The 16,453-nt window shown below is 46.6% G+C and overlaps 1 protein-coding gene across 1 annotated transcript; it reads right to left on the reverse strand.

Annotated features, from left to right (window-relative positions):
- Nucleotides 1-4,904: 4,904 nt before the first annotated feature.
- On the reverse strand, nucleotides 4,905-7,222 carry HNRNPA0 (heterogeneous nuclear ribonucleoprotein A0). Its single transcript, XM_075441770.1, has one exon. The coding sequence runs from the start codon at nucleotides 6,907-6,909 to the stop codon at nucleotides 5,968-5,970; it is 942 nt and encodes a 313-aa protein (XP_075297885.1). The 5' UTR covers nucleotides 6,910-7,222; the 3' UTR covers nucleotides 4,905-5,967.
- Nucleotides 7,223-16,453: the final 9,231 nt, after the last annotated feature.

A 16,453-nucleotide genomic window follows, 5' to 3' on the forward strand; every position in this document is an offset into this window, starting at 1 on the left:
TAGCAAAAAACCAAAAAGTTACACCTAGATCAACCAGACCATACAAGTACTTCAGAAAATGCTGTTGCAACTTCTAGTTTAGGACTCCTACCAGCAAAGGCTGAAGCAAGGACAGAGAACAGTCCTTGCACTTTTATTTTTTATGCTTTTTTTCATTTTTCTGCTACAACGCACACCCAAAGTGTTCCATAAGTGTTCAATCTATTCAGTAGAAAATAGTACAGCAAATACAAGAATCTGAAGAACGTCTCTCTGATGCACCAAACTACAGTTTACAGCCCTTGCTCTTTCCGTGTTCACTCTAACCATTTTCCCCACGAGATGGGTCAGATGTTTTGAAAGGGAATATAAACACGATTAAAACACTCTTAGAACCATACGAACAAGAGCTATCAGTTCAAAAGCGACTATGTACTTCCTCCCCTTTACATATATCAGAAATCGAGATTTCTGGGAGCAGAGAAGGCAAAAAGACTCGGATTTGTCACAGGGACATCAAGCAGGAAAGCACCAAACTCCATCAGCCCCTTCACAAGTCCCAGTACACAGGTAAATGACAGAAAATTCCCAGGTAAACATACACAGCAGAAAGACTTTCATCTTGTTACAAGGAACAGACATCTCACACCCATCAATAGTAGTACTGACATTACAGTACCAATCAACACTCCTTAAAGGCAAGTGGAAGTAGAGGTAATGTATGTGTGTGCGTATACACACACCCCCCAGAAATAACAGAGTAGTAACACTTCAACAGGAGACCCAAAAAACCCAGCAACAACAGCAAATAGTGCTTGTTCAGGCTGGCTCCAAGCTCCTTACGGTGTGCTTGCATGGTGAAACACATTTTGAAGTGAAGCAGGGATGTAACTGCTTTATTCATTTAAGAAATACAAAAATGACAAGCAGAAAATGCGTCTTTAAGGGATGAGTACATCAGCTCACAGGATCAGTTATGCAAAAAAATATTTAAAACCCCGTTGTTTTGTAACCTACACCTCTAGCTAAGGTGAAAGACTGACATTTTGGGGCTTACACTTGGAATCACCTAATATTCATCCCAGGTATTAAATACAGACACATACTTTGAAAAACATATTGGAAATGCCTTCTTCCTATTAAATACCTTAGAAAGCAGATGTCCGCAACAATATATACCATGTACATGTGGTACAAAATGTTGATTACCCGATCAACACTGATCCGTAACAGCTACTACAGGACAAGCAGTTCTTTTTACAAGGCTTGGATGAGCTACCGCCTGTCAGAACCCCGACCATCTCGCAGACCGCAGGAGCAAACCCCCATTCTCACAGAATGCACCACGCTTTCGGTTACTGTCTGCCCATCAGAAGGGTGTCCTTCAGGTTTGTTTTTTAGAGATTAACTAGCAAAATAAGGCAAACTTCTGCATTTTAGAAAGAACATTCTGAGGAACGTAGCAAAAAGCAGCTGCTCTATCTTTAGGCTCCAGCGGGAGGCTGGGGTCCTCAGCACCACTCCGGCTCAGACCCGCTCCAGCAGCAACAGGAATGCCATTATATTGTGACAATAGTATCAGCTGACAGGGCAGGATAATCAACCAGTGTTCTGACCTGTACTCTCAGGTCTTTCAATGCTAAATGAAAGCAAAATTTGCTTTACAGAAGGGATCAAGGACCAGGGGGGGCCGGGAGGACACACACCATAAGGCATTTGAGAACTTTAAATTACATTTTTAACCATCTTAAACATCTTGGCTCCACTGACTGTTAAGCACGTGTGCCCAAAGTACCTGCCGGCATCCAGCACGCCTCCCGCCCGCGCCGGGCACACCACCGGCCTCCTGCAAGCGGAACCGGGAGCCCAAGAGCTCCTTCCGCAGCCGCATCTCTTGCAGCTACGTCAATACGCAACACAAAGCCGAAAGCTTGCTCAGGTCTGGAGGGTAAAGATCCTCCACCTAAGGATACTACACAAGCCTGCAGGGCAAGGCACAGCCTGTATTTTGCAGTTCTGTGTCACAGCTGTAAGGCAGCCTGCGACCCGCAGAGACGCGCTGCCATCAAAGCGGCTTCACCTGTCACTGCTGTTCCAAACCACCTTGTCACCACCTAACGCTAAACAGGTGGGAGGCACTTCCACCCAGCTGTGCAAGTATCCAGTCCCTAGGTATACGGCTGTTTAGCATGCTTCTTTTTAACGCAGCAGTCATCAGTATTATAAGAGTGTATGTTAGGCTAATTTTATTAGCCAAATAAAATTTACAAGTCACACAAGAAGCAGAATCAAGAACAAATTATACTTCGACATGAACACGCATTACTATTAAAGAACTGTGTGCACACCACAACACACTGAGCTATACTGGGATACTGCAGTCTCTGAAAAGCTGTGTTTTGGGGAATTTCTTTTTGTTCATGCCCATTACAAAAATAAAAAGCACATCTGTGTTTTCTGAAAACTACTGCATTACTGTCCTTCATTCTTAAATGATGAAAGTAAAGTAATTGCTCTCACTTCCTACTTCTCACAGGTGAAACCAACACAACCCAGCATCCATTCCTGAACAGGCGGCCATTAAATTATTGAGATAAATTCAGACACACACACTCCAGAACTGAACTACAAACTAAGGAACAGCAAACTGAAGTTACTTTATTTCTATCTCTGTGACCATCCTAGAGCGGCTGTGTAGTCACAAACTTCTTTATTTACACGCCAGCTATACACTTTATCTCATCTTAGCTTTTCCCACTCACCTCTACGCAGGCAAATCCACCCAGGGGTCAGAAAATTACTAAACACCATTATATACATAAGCAAAGCTTTAGTAACAAAACTGTTCTGTTTACTAGGAACTGTACTAGAAACAGGTTTATATTCAAAGAGAGCATTTAAGCCACTGTGTCTTTAAAGCTATCCAATACAGACCCACATCTCTTTCTATGTTCTATGGTACATCCCAGCATTACTACTCCTCACTAAACAGGCGCTTGCAGGAGGCCCTCAGATGTCACCTGCGCTGTCACAGGGAAGTTCCTGCTCCCAAGAGACAAGAGGTCAGCGCAGAGCAAGTCCCACCTACTCCAGACACTTGCCACAGAACACGGTTAAGCAGATGACGATCCTTCGAGAGAAACGAGGCAGCATTCTCCCTAATGCAGGTGCAGTTTCTGGGATCTGCTTCCCATTCTGTCAGACATCCGTCCTACGAGAGGGTTATTAGGTACAGACAATCAAACGGCGTGTTTCGGTACAATTCTCAAAATCAAGCTACAGCTTGGCAAAACTGTCCGATTTCACACATGAAGTCACTTTTTTCAAGACCTACTTGTTTCTAGTACCAACGCACTGTTTCATGGCACGTAACGTGGAAACACCATAAAGCTACAGTCGGTGCACACATCTTCACCTTCTCAAGTCAAATGACAAGCCACATCACAGAAGCGAATTTAATAATTTCTTTCAAAACCAGGCTGTCCCTCGGTACGGTTAGGGCAATTCACCCATGCAAGGGACCAAATCATCTGCCCAAACTAACACAAGACCTGAAACTCAGCAGTTCATCTCGGCTACAAAACAGAAAGCTGTGCTTGAAGTGACGTTCGAGGATGACTGTCCAACGTGGTTTTAAAGAGCAAAGGTAAAGTAACAAACTCCAAGCCCGGTGAACTGAAGTAAATCCAAAGCACCCGAAGCTGTCTGGCGACGAGCTGGTACTCGCAGTGTTTTTCTACAAATACTTCTCTGAAACCACTTGCACCTTCAACAACGTATCAGCGACGCTGGTTCACAACAGAGGCCAATGAGCACTTCAGATAAAAGAATTACAATATAATTGCAAATAGCAAGTTACTTGGAACCTATTCATAAAAGCTAAGCCAGAGAGAACCAGTTTCACTGTAAGAGCCATAAATTATCACAATCAAAAGGAAACTCAGCTCTTGGTTTAAATCCTGACGATACCAAAAGGTTGTCCTGCTTATTTAAACTCACATCGGTAAGTAAGTTGACACTAGTTTTAATAGCAACAAAAAGACTCATTTCAACTAAAATCAGCGTCAGGTTAGACTGACTTCAGAGACTGACAATACCTTGAAATTTCACGCGAAATCCTTCAGCTCAGAAGCACAAAGCCCTAGACTTTCAATGTTCCACTGGAATCAGTGGGGATTACATGCCTAGTATATTGCATATCCGGAGCAAAGCAAAAGCCAGCTTTTAAGATGCAGTCCCATAAAGCATCAGCAGTAAAGACTAAGTGCTTAGAAACCTGAAGTCAAAATAACTTTGTACTTTTTAAATCCATGCCCCATATCATACATACTCTCACTCAAGCATATAAGGAATTCAAATCTTTTATTTGATATCCATAAACGTTGCTATTCTGTATTTCTATGCAGGAAGGCAGTTTTCCCCTAAAACATTATGCTTTTTAATAAACAACAAACTTTAATTCTATTGCGTGAAAGGGCTACAAATATACATTTGCTAATCAAGCAGGCTACACAGATTTTTTTGCTTTACAACTGGCACCTATGTTACTGGTACACTTAGCTGGCTCATTTATCATAGCACTTTGCCCACCTAGTTTAGATTATCGGTTTTTGAAATATGGGCAACTGCAATTATTAAAGAAAAAAAGAATACGTGCTGAGGCAGGTATTGCAAATCTGTTCCTTTTTTCCAGACAATACTCATGGAGCCCATCTTTATTCACACGCGGATGTCATTGCATTCTAGTGACATAAAATAACTTTCGGAAGTCTAGTACAATTGTCAGCGACCCAGCTTCACTCCTGCTGTAAGGAAGCCTGCAGCGAGGGGGCTGCCATCCTGTCGGTAGATGGTGCTGCGAGAGACTCTTGGGGAACTTTAACGAAGGACAATAGTCCGGAGTGAAAAGTCTGTTAACCCGGTACTATGAAAACAAGTATGCGTTTAATAGAAAGGATAAATGTCGACCCTTTCCTGGAAGGAATCATACAGAGACAAACCGATAAGAGGACTCGAAACTAAGCAATTGGAAATTCTGAACATTTTATATGAATGAAGCACATGCTTAACACAAACTATTTCTTCAAAACTACACAGTACATACGTTGATGGAAAAGTCCTATAGAAAAAAATTGACCAACCATGTCAGCACGTCAAACCGCCTAGTACAAGATGGTGGATGCACACAAACTGCGTCAGTGAGAACGAATATTTAAAAAACAGACCACATCCACGGATCAGTACTTCAAAAGTTTCTCTGTCGAGCGTCTGAAAACCAATAAATCCACTAGAGGGGTAGCAAAAAAGTCAATTCAGACCTTTACTGGCAATAAAATATTTACTCTAAGTACACAGAGATTTTTAAAGCAGAGAAACACTTGTTTCGAACCTAGAAAGCCTTAAAACCGTACGGAATGGATCCTAGGAAAAAAATTAGACATGTAAAGGTCAATGAACACAATGATTTATTTAAAAAATAAAAAACGTAAAAACGATTTTTTTTTTCCTCCTTTACAGAAATGTTAATTTCAGTCATGGGATCCGAGTAGATTTTGTAGAAAAAAATGTAGTAGCCAGGTATCGAGTCCTTATAACAAAGGAACTCCCCCGTAACCCTCCCCAGTCTTTACTCCAGATCAGCAAGACACTTCCCACCCCGTACCCCCAAAAAAACAAATTAAAACAAGACATTTTTCATTGCTAGTATAAAAACGACCAAGGTCCAAGTAATAATAAAAAAATAGAGTCCATCAATGACTGTAACACAAAGTATGTATATGTGGGGCCCAGTCCATCTTCAGAGAGAAAGGAGTGGCACAGGCAGCAGAGGCGACCCTCGGGGGGCATTTCGGAGCTGCTCCCACAGCAGGGAGGCATTTAAAAGGAGCTGCCCTTCGGCGAACGAGGGGAGAAACCATTTCGAAGCTGCCCCGTAGCAGAGGGAGGGCTCTCCACGCCAACCCCCGATGGGTATATGGGCGCTCGGGCTCAGAAAGAGCCGCCCCCGTAGCCTCCCCCGCCATAGCCTCCTCTGTACGGTCCACTGTTACTGCGGCCCCCCCAGCTGCCGCCCCCGCCGCCCCCTCCTCCGCCGCTCTTCATGGGGCCGTAGGAGGACTGGTGCTGGCTGTAGCTGCCGAACCCGCCGTACCCGTTGCCGTAGTCGCCGCCTCCCCCTCCGCCGCCGCCGTAGGAGCCGCCGCCGTAGGAGCCGTACCCGCCGCCACCGCCTCCCCCGTAGCCGCCGTAGCTGTTGTAGCCGCCGCCTCCTTTGGAGAGGCCGTTGTGATCCCGGTTGCCGGCTCCGCCGCCGCCCCGACCCCTTCCTCCTCCTCCTCCTCCTCTGCCTCCCCGGGAGGGCCTGGAGGAGCCGCCGCCTCCCCCCCCCGACTGGATGTCCTCCTTGGGCACGGCCTTCTTCACCTCCACGCGGTGGCCCTGGATCGGGTGGAACTTGACCACGGCCGCCTTGTCGGCCGCGTCGTGGTTCTGGAAGTAGACGAAGCCGAAGCCGCGCTTCTTCCCGCTCTGTTTGTCGGCGATGATCTCGGCCTTCTCCACGGGGCCGAACTGGCTGAAATGCTGCACCAGGTCCCCCTCGCCTACGTCCCCTTTGAGGCCGCCCACGAAAAGCTTCTTCACCTTAGCGTGGGCCCCCGGCTTGGCCGAGTCCTCCCGGGACACGGCCCGCTTCAGCTCCACCGCGTTGCCGTCCACGGCGTGGGGGGAGGCGGCCATGGCGGCGTCCGCCTCCTCCACCGCCGAGTAGGTGACGAAGCCGAAGCAGCGGGAGCGCTTGGTCTGCGGGTTGAGCACCACCACGCAGTCGGTGAGGGTGCCGTAGGCCGCGAAGTGCTCCCGCAGCCCGGCCTCCGTCGTCTGCACGTTCAGGCCGCCGATGAACAGCTTGCAGAGCTGCGAGTTCTCCATGCCGGTGCCGCGCCGGGGCCTGGCGCCGAGACTCCTCCTCCCGTCGGGGGGCAGCTCCGAAGGTTTTTTCGCCCCCTTCTCCGTCTTGCCGGGACCTCACGGCTGCGCCAGCCGCCGGCGAAGGCTCCCTCGGCCTGGCCCGACGCCTCCGCTTCGCCTCACCTGACCAGCAGAAGACACGGCGGGGGGCGTCCCGGCTGCCGCCGCTCCCGGGGAAAGGCGGGTCAGGGGAGGGGGGGGGGGTGGAGGAAAACACGGGCACGCACAAAATGGCGGCCGCGGCTTCTCAGGTCCTCAGCCGGCGACTGGTGCCCACACAAAGGGGACGCTGGGAGCCCCGCCCGCCCGGCCGCCGCCGCGCCCGCCCCCTCCCCGCGCCGGCCCAGCCAATGAGAGCGCGCCCGCCGGAGCCGCCCGCGACTCATCTTTAGGGGCGGGGTCCCGACCGCGATCGACGAGCGCGACGGCTAATCAGAGGGCGCGACCTCCGCCGCGCGTCGGCAGCGGGCCCGGGGCTTCTCCGCTGACGGACGCGGCGGACAGCCAATAGAGTTGCGCTGCAATGGCGGGTGATGCGAGGCATAGTGATGCGAGGCATACCTCCGCGCGCGCCGGGAGAAGGGGAGGGACAGCGAGCGGCCCCGGGCTGCGCCAATGCGTCAAAGCCAGCGGACGTCAGCCAATGGGCGGCCTCCGGCCCGGCCGCGCGCCTTCTCTCCCCGGCGGCCCCGCCCCGCGGGGCGGGGGCAGCGGGCGGAGGGGCCGCGCGGGCGGCTCGCGCGGGAGCGTTTGAAACGGTGACCGTTGGGTCCCGCCCCCCACCTCGCGGCTGTTCCCGGCCTGAGGGGCGCGGGGGGGCGCGGGGGCTTGGCGGCCCCCTCAGGGCTCGGCCTCGGCGGGAGCGGCGCACGCCGGACCGAGAGCCGGCACAGGCCCGCCCCGCTGGGCTTCCCTTACCTCCCGCCTCCGCTCCGTTCTCCGCCCCTGCCAGCGCCAGCCTCGCCCCGTCGTTGCACGGCAGCGCGGACAGCGGCGTCGGGGCTTTCCCCAGTCCGGTCTGCTCCCCCTGCCCGCTGGATCTCCTCCCCTCGGTCCATTTTCCCCTTTCTAACAGGCTCCCAATCCGCTCTCCTGATTCAGGAGCTGCTCTGTCTTAGAGCTTTCCTGTTCCCCCCCAAAAACAGCACATCGAGCTCGTCTAAGCAGCGTTGTTTAGGAGCCTCTTTACCTTAGAGCTTCCCTGTCTTCTCAAAACATCAAGGATCTACTTTAGTTTAATTACAATCACTCGAGTAAGTGGAAATTTTACATTTACGGGTATCGCTCCCAGGCAGCTTCATTCTCGCTTTGCCTGCTGCCCTTTCCTCCCCCCTTTCCCGCTTTCCAACCCTACCGCTGCCTCCTGTTCTCACCCTGAAATCTCTCCTCTGCTCCAAAAAGGAGACGTTTTCTTAAGGAAATACTCAGAGCTGTTCAAGGGCGTGCGAGCCCTGTGAAATGGCTACTAGTGAGGTGTATTTCTTTTTGTTTACTTTAATAGCACCTTAAACGTTGTCAGCTTGAAGACTGCAGCACTATTTTCAACACACTCAATTTTTCATCAGAAATAGGGTTTGTTTTTTTTTTTTGTCTAACACCCACTGGAGTTGGTGTTCGAAATTATCTAGGAGCTAAACGATTTCTGTGGTGAAGTCTTCTTTCCTTGAAGGTGAAAAGGTCAGTTCACATTTCACCAGGCACGTTAGCGCCCGCACCACATCGTTTCTGGAGCTCCTGTTAACTGAGTCCTCCTCACGGAGAATTGCCTAATCTGTTTCTAAAACCTTCACAAAGGCAATTTCACAACCTCTTCAGGTAGTACCTTCCTTTGTTTGTTATTTCCGCAAGGAGATAAAAATTTATATGTAGACATCGAGGCAACCTTTGAAAAAATAACCACATAATCAAATGTATTAAAGGGAGTGCAAACCTGCAGAGCTCACAACGTGTTAAAGCGTCCATACAGCGAGTGCTCAGCCCACTCGCCCTCTCTGGGAAGTCAATGCTAGCAAACTGTGGGCTCTACTCGGGGGATGCTGCTTCCTCTGCTGCTTGGGCACCTCTCCCTGTTTGCTCCGTTTCTTGTTTTCTGCCGCTTTGCTTTTTTAGGCACTAGATCCTGAAAAGCAGGTCTGTCCTGTCTCATCTATGATGATAATTCCGTAGAGGTTTTCCAAAATGTTTTAGGACACTCTTCCCTACAAGAGGGTCGCATTGCCTCTACCGATTAGCACAGGTTCAGAGTATTATTTCTGACCATTGCAGTATTTGTCAGACACTAAAGAGCTGCACCTCCAAAGAAAGAGCTTGACCTGCAAAAATCTTCCTTGAAGTCCCCTGTGTAATACTTGTTTTGCATCCCAGCGCCTGGCTTTTGAAAGCCTGTCTGTGCTATTTTATTCTCCACACCATCCAAGAACACCGGCACCAAACATCGCAGCCGCAAGTCACCTTACCCTCCTGAGTCACAGATGGGAAATTCAGATTACTGTGCTGGAAATCAGAGGGTCTGAGGGCTGGGTTAATAAAAAACGATGATGATACCACCCGGTTTCCAGCAAGATCGTATCCTGCATCCCCTGTCAGACACTTCACTGCTCCCTTGCTCAGGGAGGACAGCATACATCTTCGCTGCAACACCAGTCCTGGGAGCCTTTATAAAGGTGTACACGGAACACCCCCACCCTCCCGACCCGGTGGTTACAGTTTTGTATCAGGCACCATATCGGGATGTGTTTCCACGCCTGTCTGAACTGATGCGCGCTGTTCCACCCCTCCGGCCGCGTGATCCTTCCTTCCCCGTGCGCCAGCCCTCACGCTCGTGCGAACGCACAGCGATGCACTTGAGAGAACCGAGACAGCCAAAAATAACTTTATCATTAGAAAGGGTTTCGTTTTTAGCTGCCTCAGCTTTCTGGAACAGTTTGCTGCATGATCCCACGAGCGCTGGTGCTGGCAGGAGGGAGGCAGCAGAACGGCAGCATCCCCCTGATTCACATCGGCTGCTGTGGAAATGCGCCCTGGGGACTCGCAGACACACGCGTGACGCTGACCGCGCTGGCAGTGAACTGTGGCCCCAGAGAGGCTGAACGTTTCAGCACAAAGTAAACTCGGATTCTTCCTGATTCCTCTTCAGATGATGTCAGCCCCAGAGATTAACACTGCTAGTAAAATCCTGGCCTCGTTTCGATCAGCAGGCAGAGTTTTCATGCTTTAGTCTCAAAGGCTAGCATTATCACTAACCAGAAGGATTAATACTTGCAATATAGTCATCTGATTTTTCTTAAATTCGATTTTTTCCTGTTACAGCCAAGTCTGTTCAGAGTAACTTATTAATATGACAGGAATATTAAATGTCTGTGTTTGACAACCACTTACAGGGAAAGACGTCACGTGTTTAGATCCCTTCATCTCAATGCATGAACTGATGCCATCACTTTAGCTAGTTTCAGAAAAGAGAATATGCCCATAATGTCACTGAAATATTTGTGGGTTTAAAATAAACAAATGTATCCTACTAAAAAAAAATAAAAAAAGCTTCTTCCCAGAGGCCGTGTGCAAGCTCCACACAATTACAGGAAATACAAAAATATATTTTGCCTACCACTTATTGTAAAAATCGTGTGGCCCTTCCCGAGATAAACTGATATCTGTTTCATGTAGAAAATAACCCATGAGGGCTTTATAGATCCTTAATAATTTACAATGAAAAGGAAGAAAAATTAAGAGGAGTTAATTATGGCCTCAGCAGGTAACAAAAAAAAAACCAGAACACTTGTTTACGGCTCATTTTCTCTCCCTGAAAGGAAGACAGACAGGTAGGCCAAGGGAGAGATCAAAGACAGACGTCACCATTTCTTTCATCAGGAGAAGGAGATGAGGATCTGCAAGACCTGAGCAAAGCAGTAGGCAAAAATCACTCTCTGCCACAACTCGAGCATAGCCCAACTGCTTCCTCTTCATTTGCACTTCTGCCTGGTTGATTAATGAAACGAAAACACCTTGAAAATATATACACACCCATCTCTTGCAGATAGAAAAGTCTCCTGCGATAGTACAGAAAGGCCAGCCTTCACTCGACCTGGTGTCCTCCTGTCCACCGTCCTTTCCCAACTGCAGTGTAAGTGCCCTCACACTGTCCGTGTCTTCGCTCAAAATCGCGTTCGCAGAGTTCCGTCCCCCCACTGAAGGGGCCAAGCGCACTGCACACGTACGCGTGCTCTGGCGATGCAGGGTTCCCCGGACAGCTCGGCACCGGTTTCTCCAGCCTGTCCCACAGACCTTCACACCTCCCAGCTCATCTGGGCCACCTGCAGACTCCAGCCAGCCCTCCCCGATTCCACTGGGTTCCTGCCTGGTGAGGCACCCAGTCCCCCGGTCAGCGCGGCAGGCCACCCGTCGCACGCCTTCCCGGGGACTCTGCGCCTTTACGCGCTCCTGGAACGTGCCTTCTCCCGCCGGCTCCGTCAGCCGCTGCCAACGCGAGACACGCAGGTACCGCAGCAGCGGGAGCGCGGAGCCGGAGCACGAGTCTCGCGCTGCGCCTGTGAGACGTGGCAAGTCTGCGAGAACGGACAACACTCCAGCAGCTACAGCAGCTTCCCCACCGTATTTTTAAACTGTTTTTAGCTATATACGAGTAAGTGCATAATAGCTTCCTATGTGTTTAAAAGGCAAACACCATTAAAATGCAATACATACTTTTCCCCTTCTGATGGGGAAGTTGCAGCGTTAAATTGTTTCAATTCTGAAATTAGTCTGTAGAATAAAAATTCGTTGTATAAGCAGTTTAAGTTTCTAACACAGGTAAAATCTCCACCTGTATCATCACCTAAAAAAAATACCTTTCTCCAACCAGAGGCACCAGCGAAATAATGCACTGTGTTAAATGTCTTCATGGGATATTTTAGTTACTGTTAGAAGACGAGAAGAAAGGAAAACCACGTTTGCTTTCACGCGTGAAAGGGGCCAGCTATTCCAGCAGACAGCATACTGCCCGGAGTCCACAGGAGGGCAGCGCTGCTCAAGAGATCAGAAAGCAGAGGCCTCTCAGCCGTCCCTTGCCAGCACTAGGCAGGCTTCCTGTGTTTCCGTATATTGCTAGCAAAAGCTGACACAAAATAAATCATTAAGGAAGTTTTTATAGAAATATTTTTCACTAAAGTGATATACTTCTGTCATACTGTTTTAATCAGTCCAAACTTCTAAACTGGAAAAGGAACACTGAAGTTTTGGAAAAGAGCATCAGGGGCAACAGAAGGATGTTAAGAAGTCAAAATTAGCTCTTATAAGTTATAAATATTTTTGTTATCAAAACCCTTGCATAAGCACAAAGTCATATATCCTTTTAATTTGTTTCAACCTCTTTAACCTAGTTTATAGCAGTGTGGTTGTCTTCCATAGTCAACAGGTGTTCAATATTTTTTTAAAAAAACAAAGTGTATCAGCTAGATTTTTTTAATGAATTTAAGTATGTTTTGTTAGTATAGTGCAATCTTCTAGATTTAGGTTTGGTTTTACCTTTCAGCAGACAGCAAACATTTTGAAACCCACAGGATTCCTTCATGCCAACTGTTTGCTGATTCAGTTCTGCATTGGCGTTATGCTCCTTGCAGGCTGTATTACCGTCATCCCGGCTACAGGCAGATTTCATCCTGATTTTTCTAAATGTGCATGGGTGGAAACAGTTGGGAATAGAGGAGTTTCAGCCATGATTTCCCAGATCACACACATTCAGGCAAGAATTGTTAATCTCATCATTTCAAAGAAGGATTATTAGACTTTTAGAAGCCTTACTGCTGCTCACATCAACGCCTCAGGCAGAGAGTAATTCTGCAGTTCATGGAAAAACATTTTTGATAAAACATGCGGCACCACGACAAACTTCCCCATCCTGGCCCCTTGCTTTAGCTAAGAGTGTGAAGAACTTCGTAAAAGAGAGAGATAGCACCGTCCTCAAGAGAGCTCTTGCTTTTTTGGCAAAAGGTTTATCTTTCACCCTGTTCCACTGTTTGCATTTTAGTCTGCATAAACATCAAATCTGTGATCTTACTTTTGAGACTACCTTGAATTAGCACTGATTGGGAGAGGGTTTTCACCGAAAAAGACTGACTAAAAATCACTGAGAGAAAACTAGATAGTCTTTTGCCTACCTGAAGTTTGAACATGACACTCTTCAGGATAAAAATTACTACCCTGTGCAAATTCAGACAGGGAATAAAACTCTACCTCTACCTCTCTCTTTTATTTGCTTAATGCAAAATAAGACATTCTACAGATAAAAAGGCAACTACAGAATAACCCACAGGAACTATTTCCTCAGTAAGTAGTATCAAACGTTCATCTTACTGAACAAAATCTTCCCTGAGCCCTTTGTAAGGGGAGTGTGCTGAGACATACATCTTTGTGAAGGGTGAGGCGGAAAGTCATCAGAGAACTGAATTTGCATCCTTTTCTTTGGACTTACATTACCATTTCTCCTTAAATGCTGCCCTCCCTCCTCTTCCTTCTGTAGCTCAATTTCTCTTTTCCTCTTTCATCTTTTCACTCTTCAGTTGTAACTGATGATTTCCTTTCTTCTCTTTCCTAAAAGTTTATATAAGTGCTGGTCACAATTTGGAGCGATGGGATGAAAGTAAGACAGCAAAATACAGTCTGAAATGTCGAAGTTCTTGTCAAGGATCAAAGAACCTAGCAACACGACGCCAGATGTGGAAGGGTAGATCTTTCCCTTATCTTAGTCCAAGACAGACCAGGATCATAAGTTTTGCCAGAAGAAGACCTGGAGCCAGCAATAATCTCAGTCACCTCTGATCTTTTTCGTCTGCAAATCTTTCTATGGATTTTGCATTTTAAATTAAAATTTTCCGTCTTTTTTTTCTCTTACCTCTTCCTAGGCCCTGTCTATTTCTTCAGCAGACCCTCTGTAGGGTGTTTTTTTGTGGTGTTTTTGCAGGACTGACATTTAGCTTTGTTTGAAAGCAGCAGGAGGAGTTATGCTATGAAGTTCAATATGTACCTGCCTGAAATCAGCTGTAAGGCCTCCATGCTATTCAAGAAATTTTAAAAGGAGAAGGTGTATAAAAGTGAGGCTTTCTAGACACTAAACAGCAATCTAGAATTCATGTTTTTAATTCAGAAGATCAAAATTGTTATTAGAGTTTGAAACATGCAGAAAAATTGAAACAGACTGAGATTAACAGGAAAAACCTTTTGATTATTTAAGTATTTCTTAAATTAAAAACTAGGACAGTGAAAAATTTCATGGCATGAGAACAGCAGGGTTTGGTGCACACACTGTTGTTATAAAAAGACTACAGAAACAAAGAAACACAGAGATACAAATGATCATAGTCTCCCAAAACCTGTGAACTGTTGAGCTATTGGCAGAGATCACTCTTCAAAAAGATCAGCTAGAGAAGTTCTAGAAAGCTACAAATCATCGAATCGGGGTTTGGAAAGTGGAAACTCTTATAAAATATGAATTAATGCGGCACACTCCTATTATAATTACTCATGTAAGAGTAAGAAAAGTAACTTGGCTGACCCAAAAAACCCAAAGATGCTACTCTTCCAGCCAGAGAGCATATCCATCTCCATCTCAATTGTATGGCAACTGAATAAGGTCCAGAAACTAGCCAAAAGTTTGTGGCATGATATAACTTTAAAAATGAATACGCTATTATAAGTAACTCTTTTAAAGCTAAAGCAGATTTTAAACCAGTTGACTTTTCATTCTAGGCATGACCTAATTGAGAGGTACGGACCAGAATGAAGCACCAAGGATATTGCAACACTATTCTCTAGAGCTGTGCAACACAATGGAGTGAGACCTAAACTCCAGGTAGTGAACCCTAGTGACTTTTGTGATAATTTTTTTCTGATTAGGAATAAAATTCTGAATCATGGAGCAGTGCTCCAATTTAGACATGTACATCAATCCTTCTTTATCTGCGTGATCTTTGGAGAAAAATTCACAGTGCATACTTAGTTGATGTTCAGATGTTGCTAGTTTGGTCAAATTATAACCTATTTGCTGAATAGACCTTATTACGGTGTTGATCTCTCCACAAAACAGGAAAATGTGAAGGGACTGTGTTTTTCCTCCATCATAGCATATTATCTTACTTTTCTGACATTAACCGGCACATCTAACACTTACGTAAGAGATTTTCAGTTATTCTTGCTTATTTCTCGGTGGCTCTTTGAAGTGCTATAAAGAATAATACTTATTAGGAAGTAATATTCCAGATCCTTCAGAGATGTTACAGGTCGCTGAAACAGCTCTTAGCCAAACTGCTGTTAAAGAACTCTTTCACCTAGGAAGCTGAGAAATCATATGTACAGACCTCTACTAAATCTTGCTTTCTGAAGCAGGGGGCTGCGCCAGGTAGGAACAAGGGCTGCTGCACAGCGGCGTGGGAGAAGCAAACAGGCAAACTAAGCAAAAGCTTAGAGTGGTCAGCCAGCAGCAAAGATTCCTGCTGGGCAAGGAACCATGTCAACGCCGAAACGAAAGGTGAGCCCAAAGGGCTTATATGCTAGAGACTTTTTCACCAACAGGTTGCTGCCAACGCAACAGATGTTATTACGAATGTAAAGTTTGAAAACCTGTTTATTATGACACCAGATCACTTACCCTAGTTTTCCACACTGCCCGTGTTCTGCATGCCGTAGCCTGGGAGCCAGAGTCATAGCGTGCCTTCGCTGTCATCGAGATGAGACTGCACAGCGTCGGCACTGACCCTGTTCGGCTTTGAGCTGGCTGGTTCGGATGGTAGCGCCCTGAGCTCTGCGCTTGTAGTGGTTCGTTGCAACCTGGTTTAAAACCAGCTTGGGAATATTTATGCAAGCTGAGGTCATGCCTCTAGCTGCCGCATGACCAGGTGCTTGGAAAAGATGTTCCAATTTATATAAATGTGAATATCATACCTGGAAATCTTTTAGGATCAGACTTTTATTGGAATGATTGTGATGAGGTAATAATCAGTATAATGACTGGAATTCAGTATAGTGAGAATCAGTATACTGATTGTTTTGAGGTTTCTTGTTCATTTGTTTGGTTTGCAAACTGAGACAAAGTCCCTAATAAAACTCTTTAAAAATCATGTCAAAACTCCTACCGTTGCCTATGATAAAGAGTCATCTTTGAACTGCTGAAATCCCACAAAGGCAGAGCTACTAAATATACACCTGACTTTGGCAAGCCAATTGCCGTCTTATCTGCAATATTTTTAAGCTTTCTGTTATCAGGTTACATATGAAGTTTGCTTCTCACTACGGTCACAGTCCTGCCTTCCAGTTAGTTATCAATGTCTACTAATAAAGGCTGTTTTCCCATTACTTAATAATGAGCAATTTAGAAATAACATGATCATTTATAGAAAGCAAATACAATTCTGCTACCCATTAACCTTTTTTGCAAACAGATGCTACAGCATACAGCTGAAAACAACATGGCTGGATCCCCTGCGCAGCCGTAGATCCTGCTTGGCATACACACCTT

The sequence above is a fragment of the Opisthocomus hoazin genome, chromosome 22 (assembly GCF_030867145.1).
Source record: "Opisthocomus hoazin isolate bOpiHoa1 chromosome 22, bOpiHoa1.hap1, whole genome shotgun sequence".
NCBI classification, from domain to species: Eukaryota; Metazoa; Chordata; class Aves; order Opisthocomiformes; family Opisthocomidae; genus Opisthocomus; species Opisthocomus hoazin.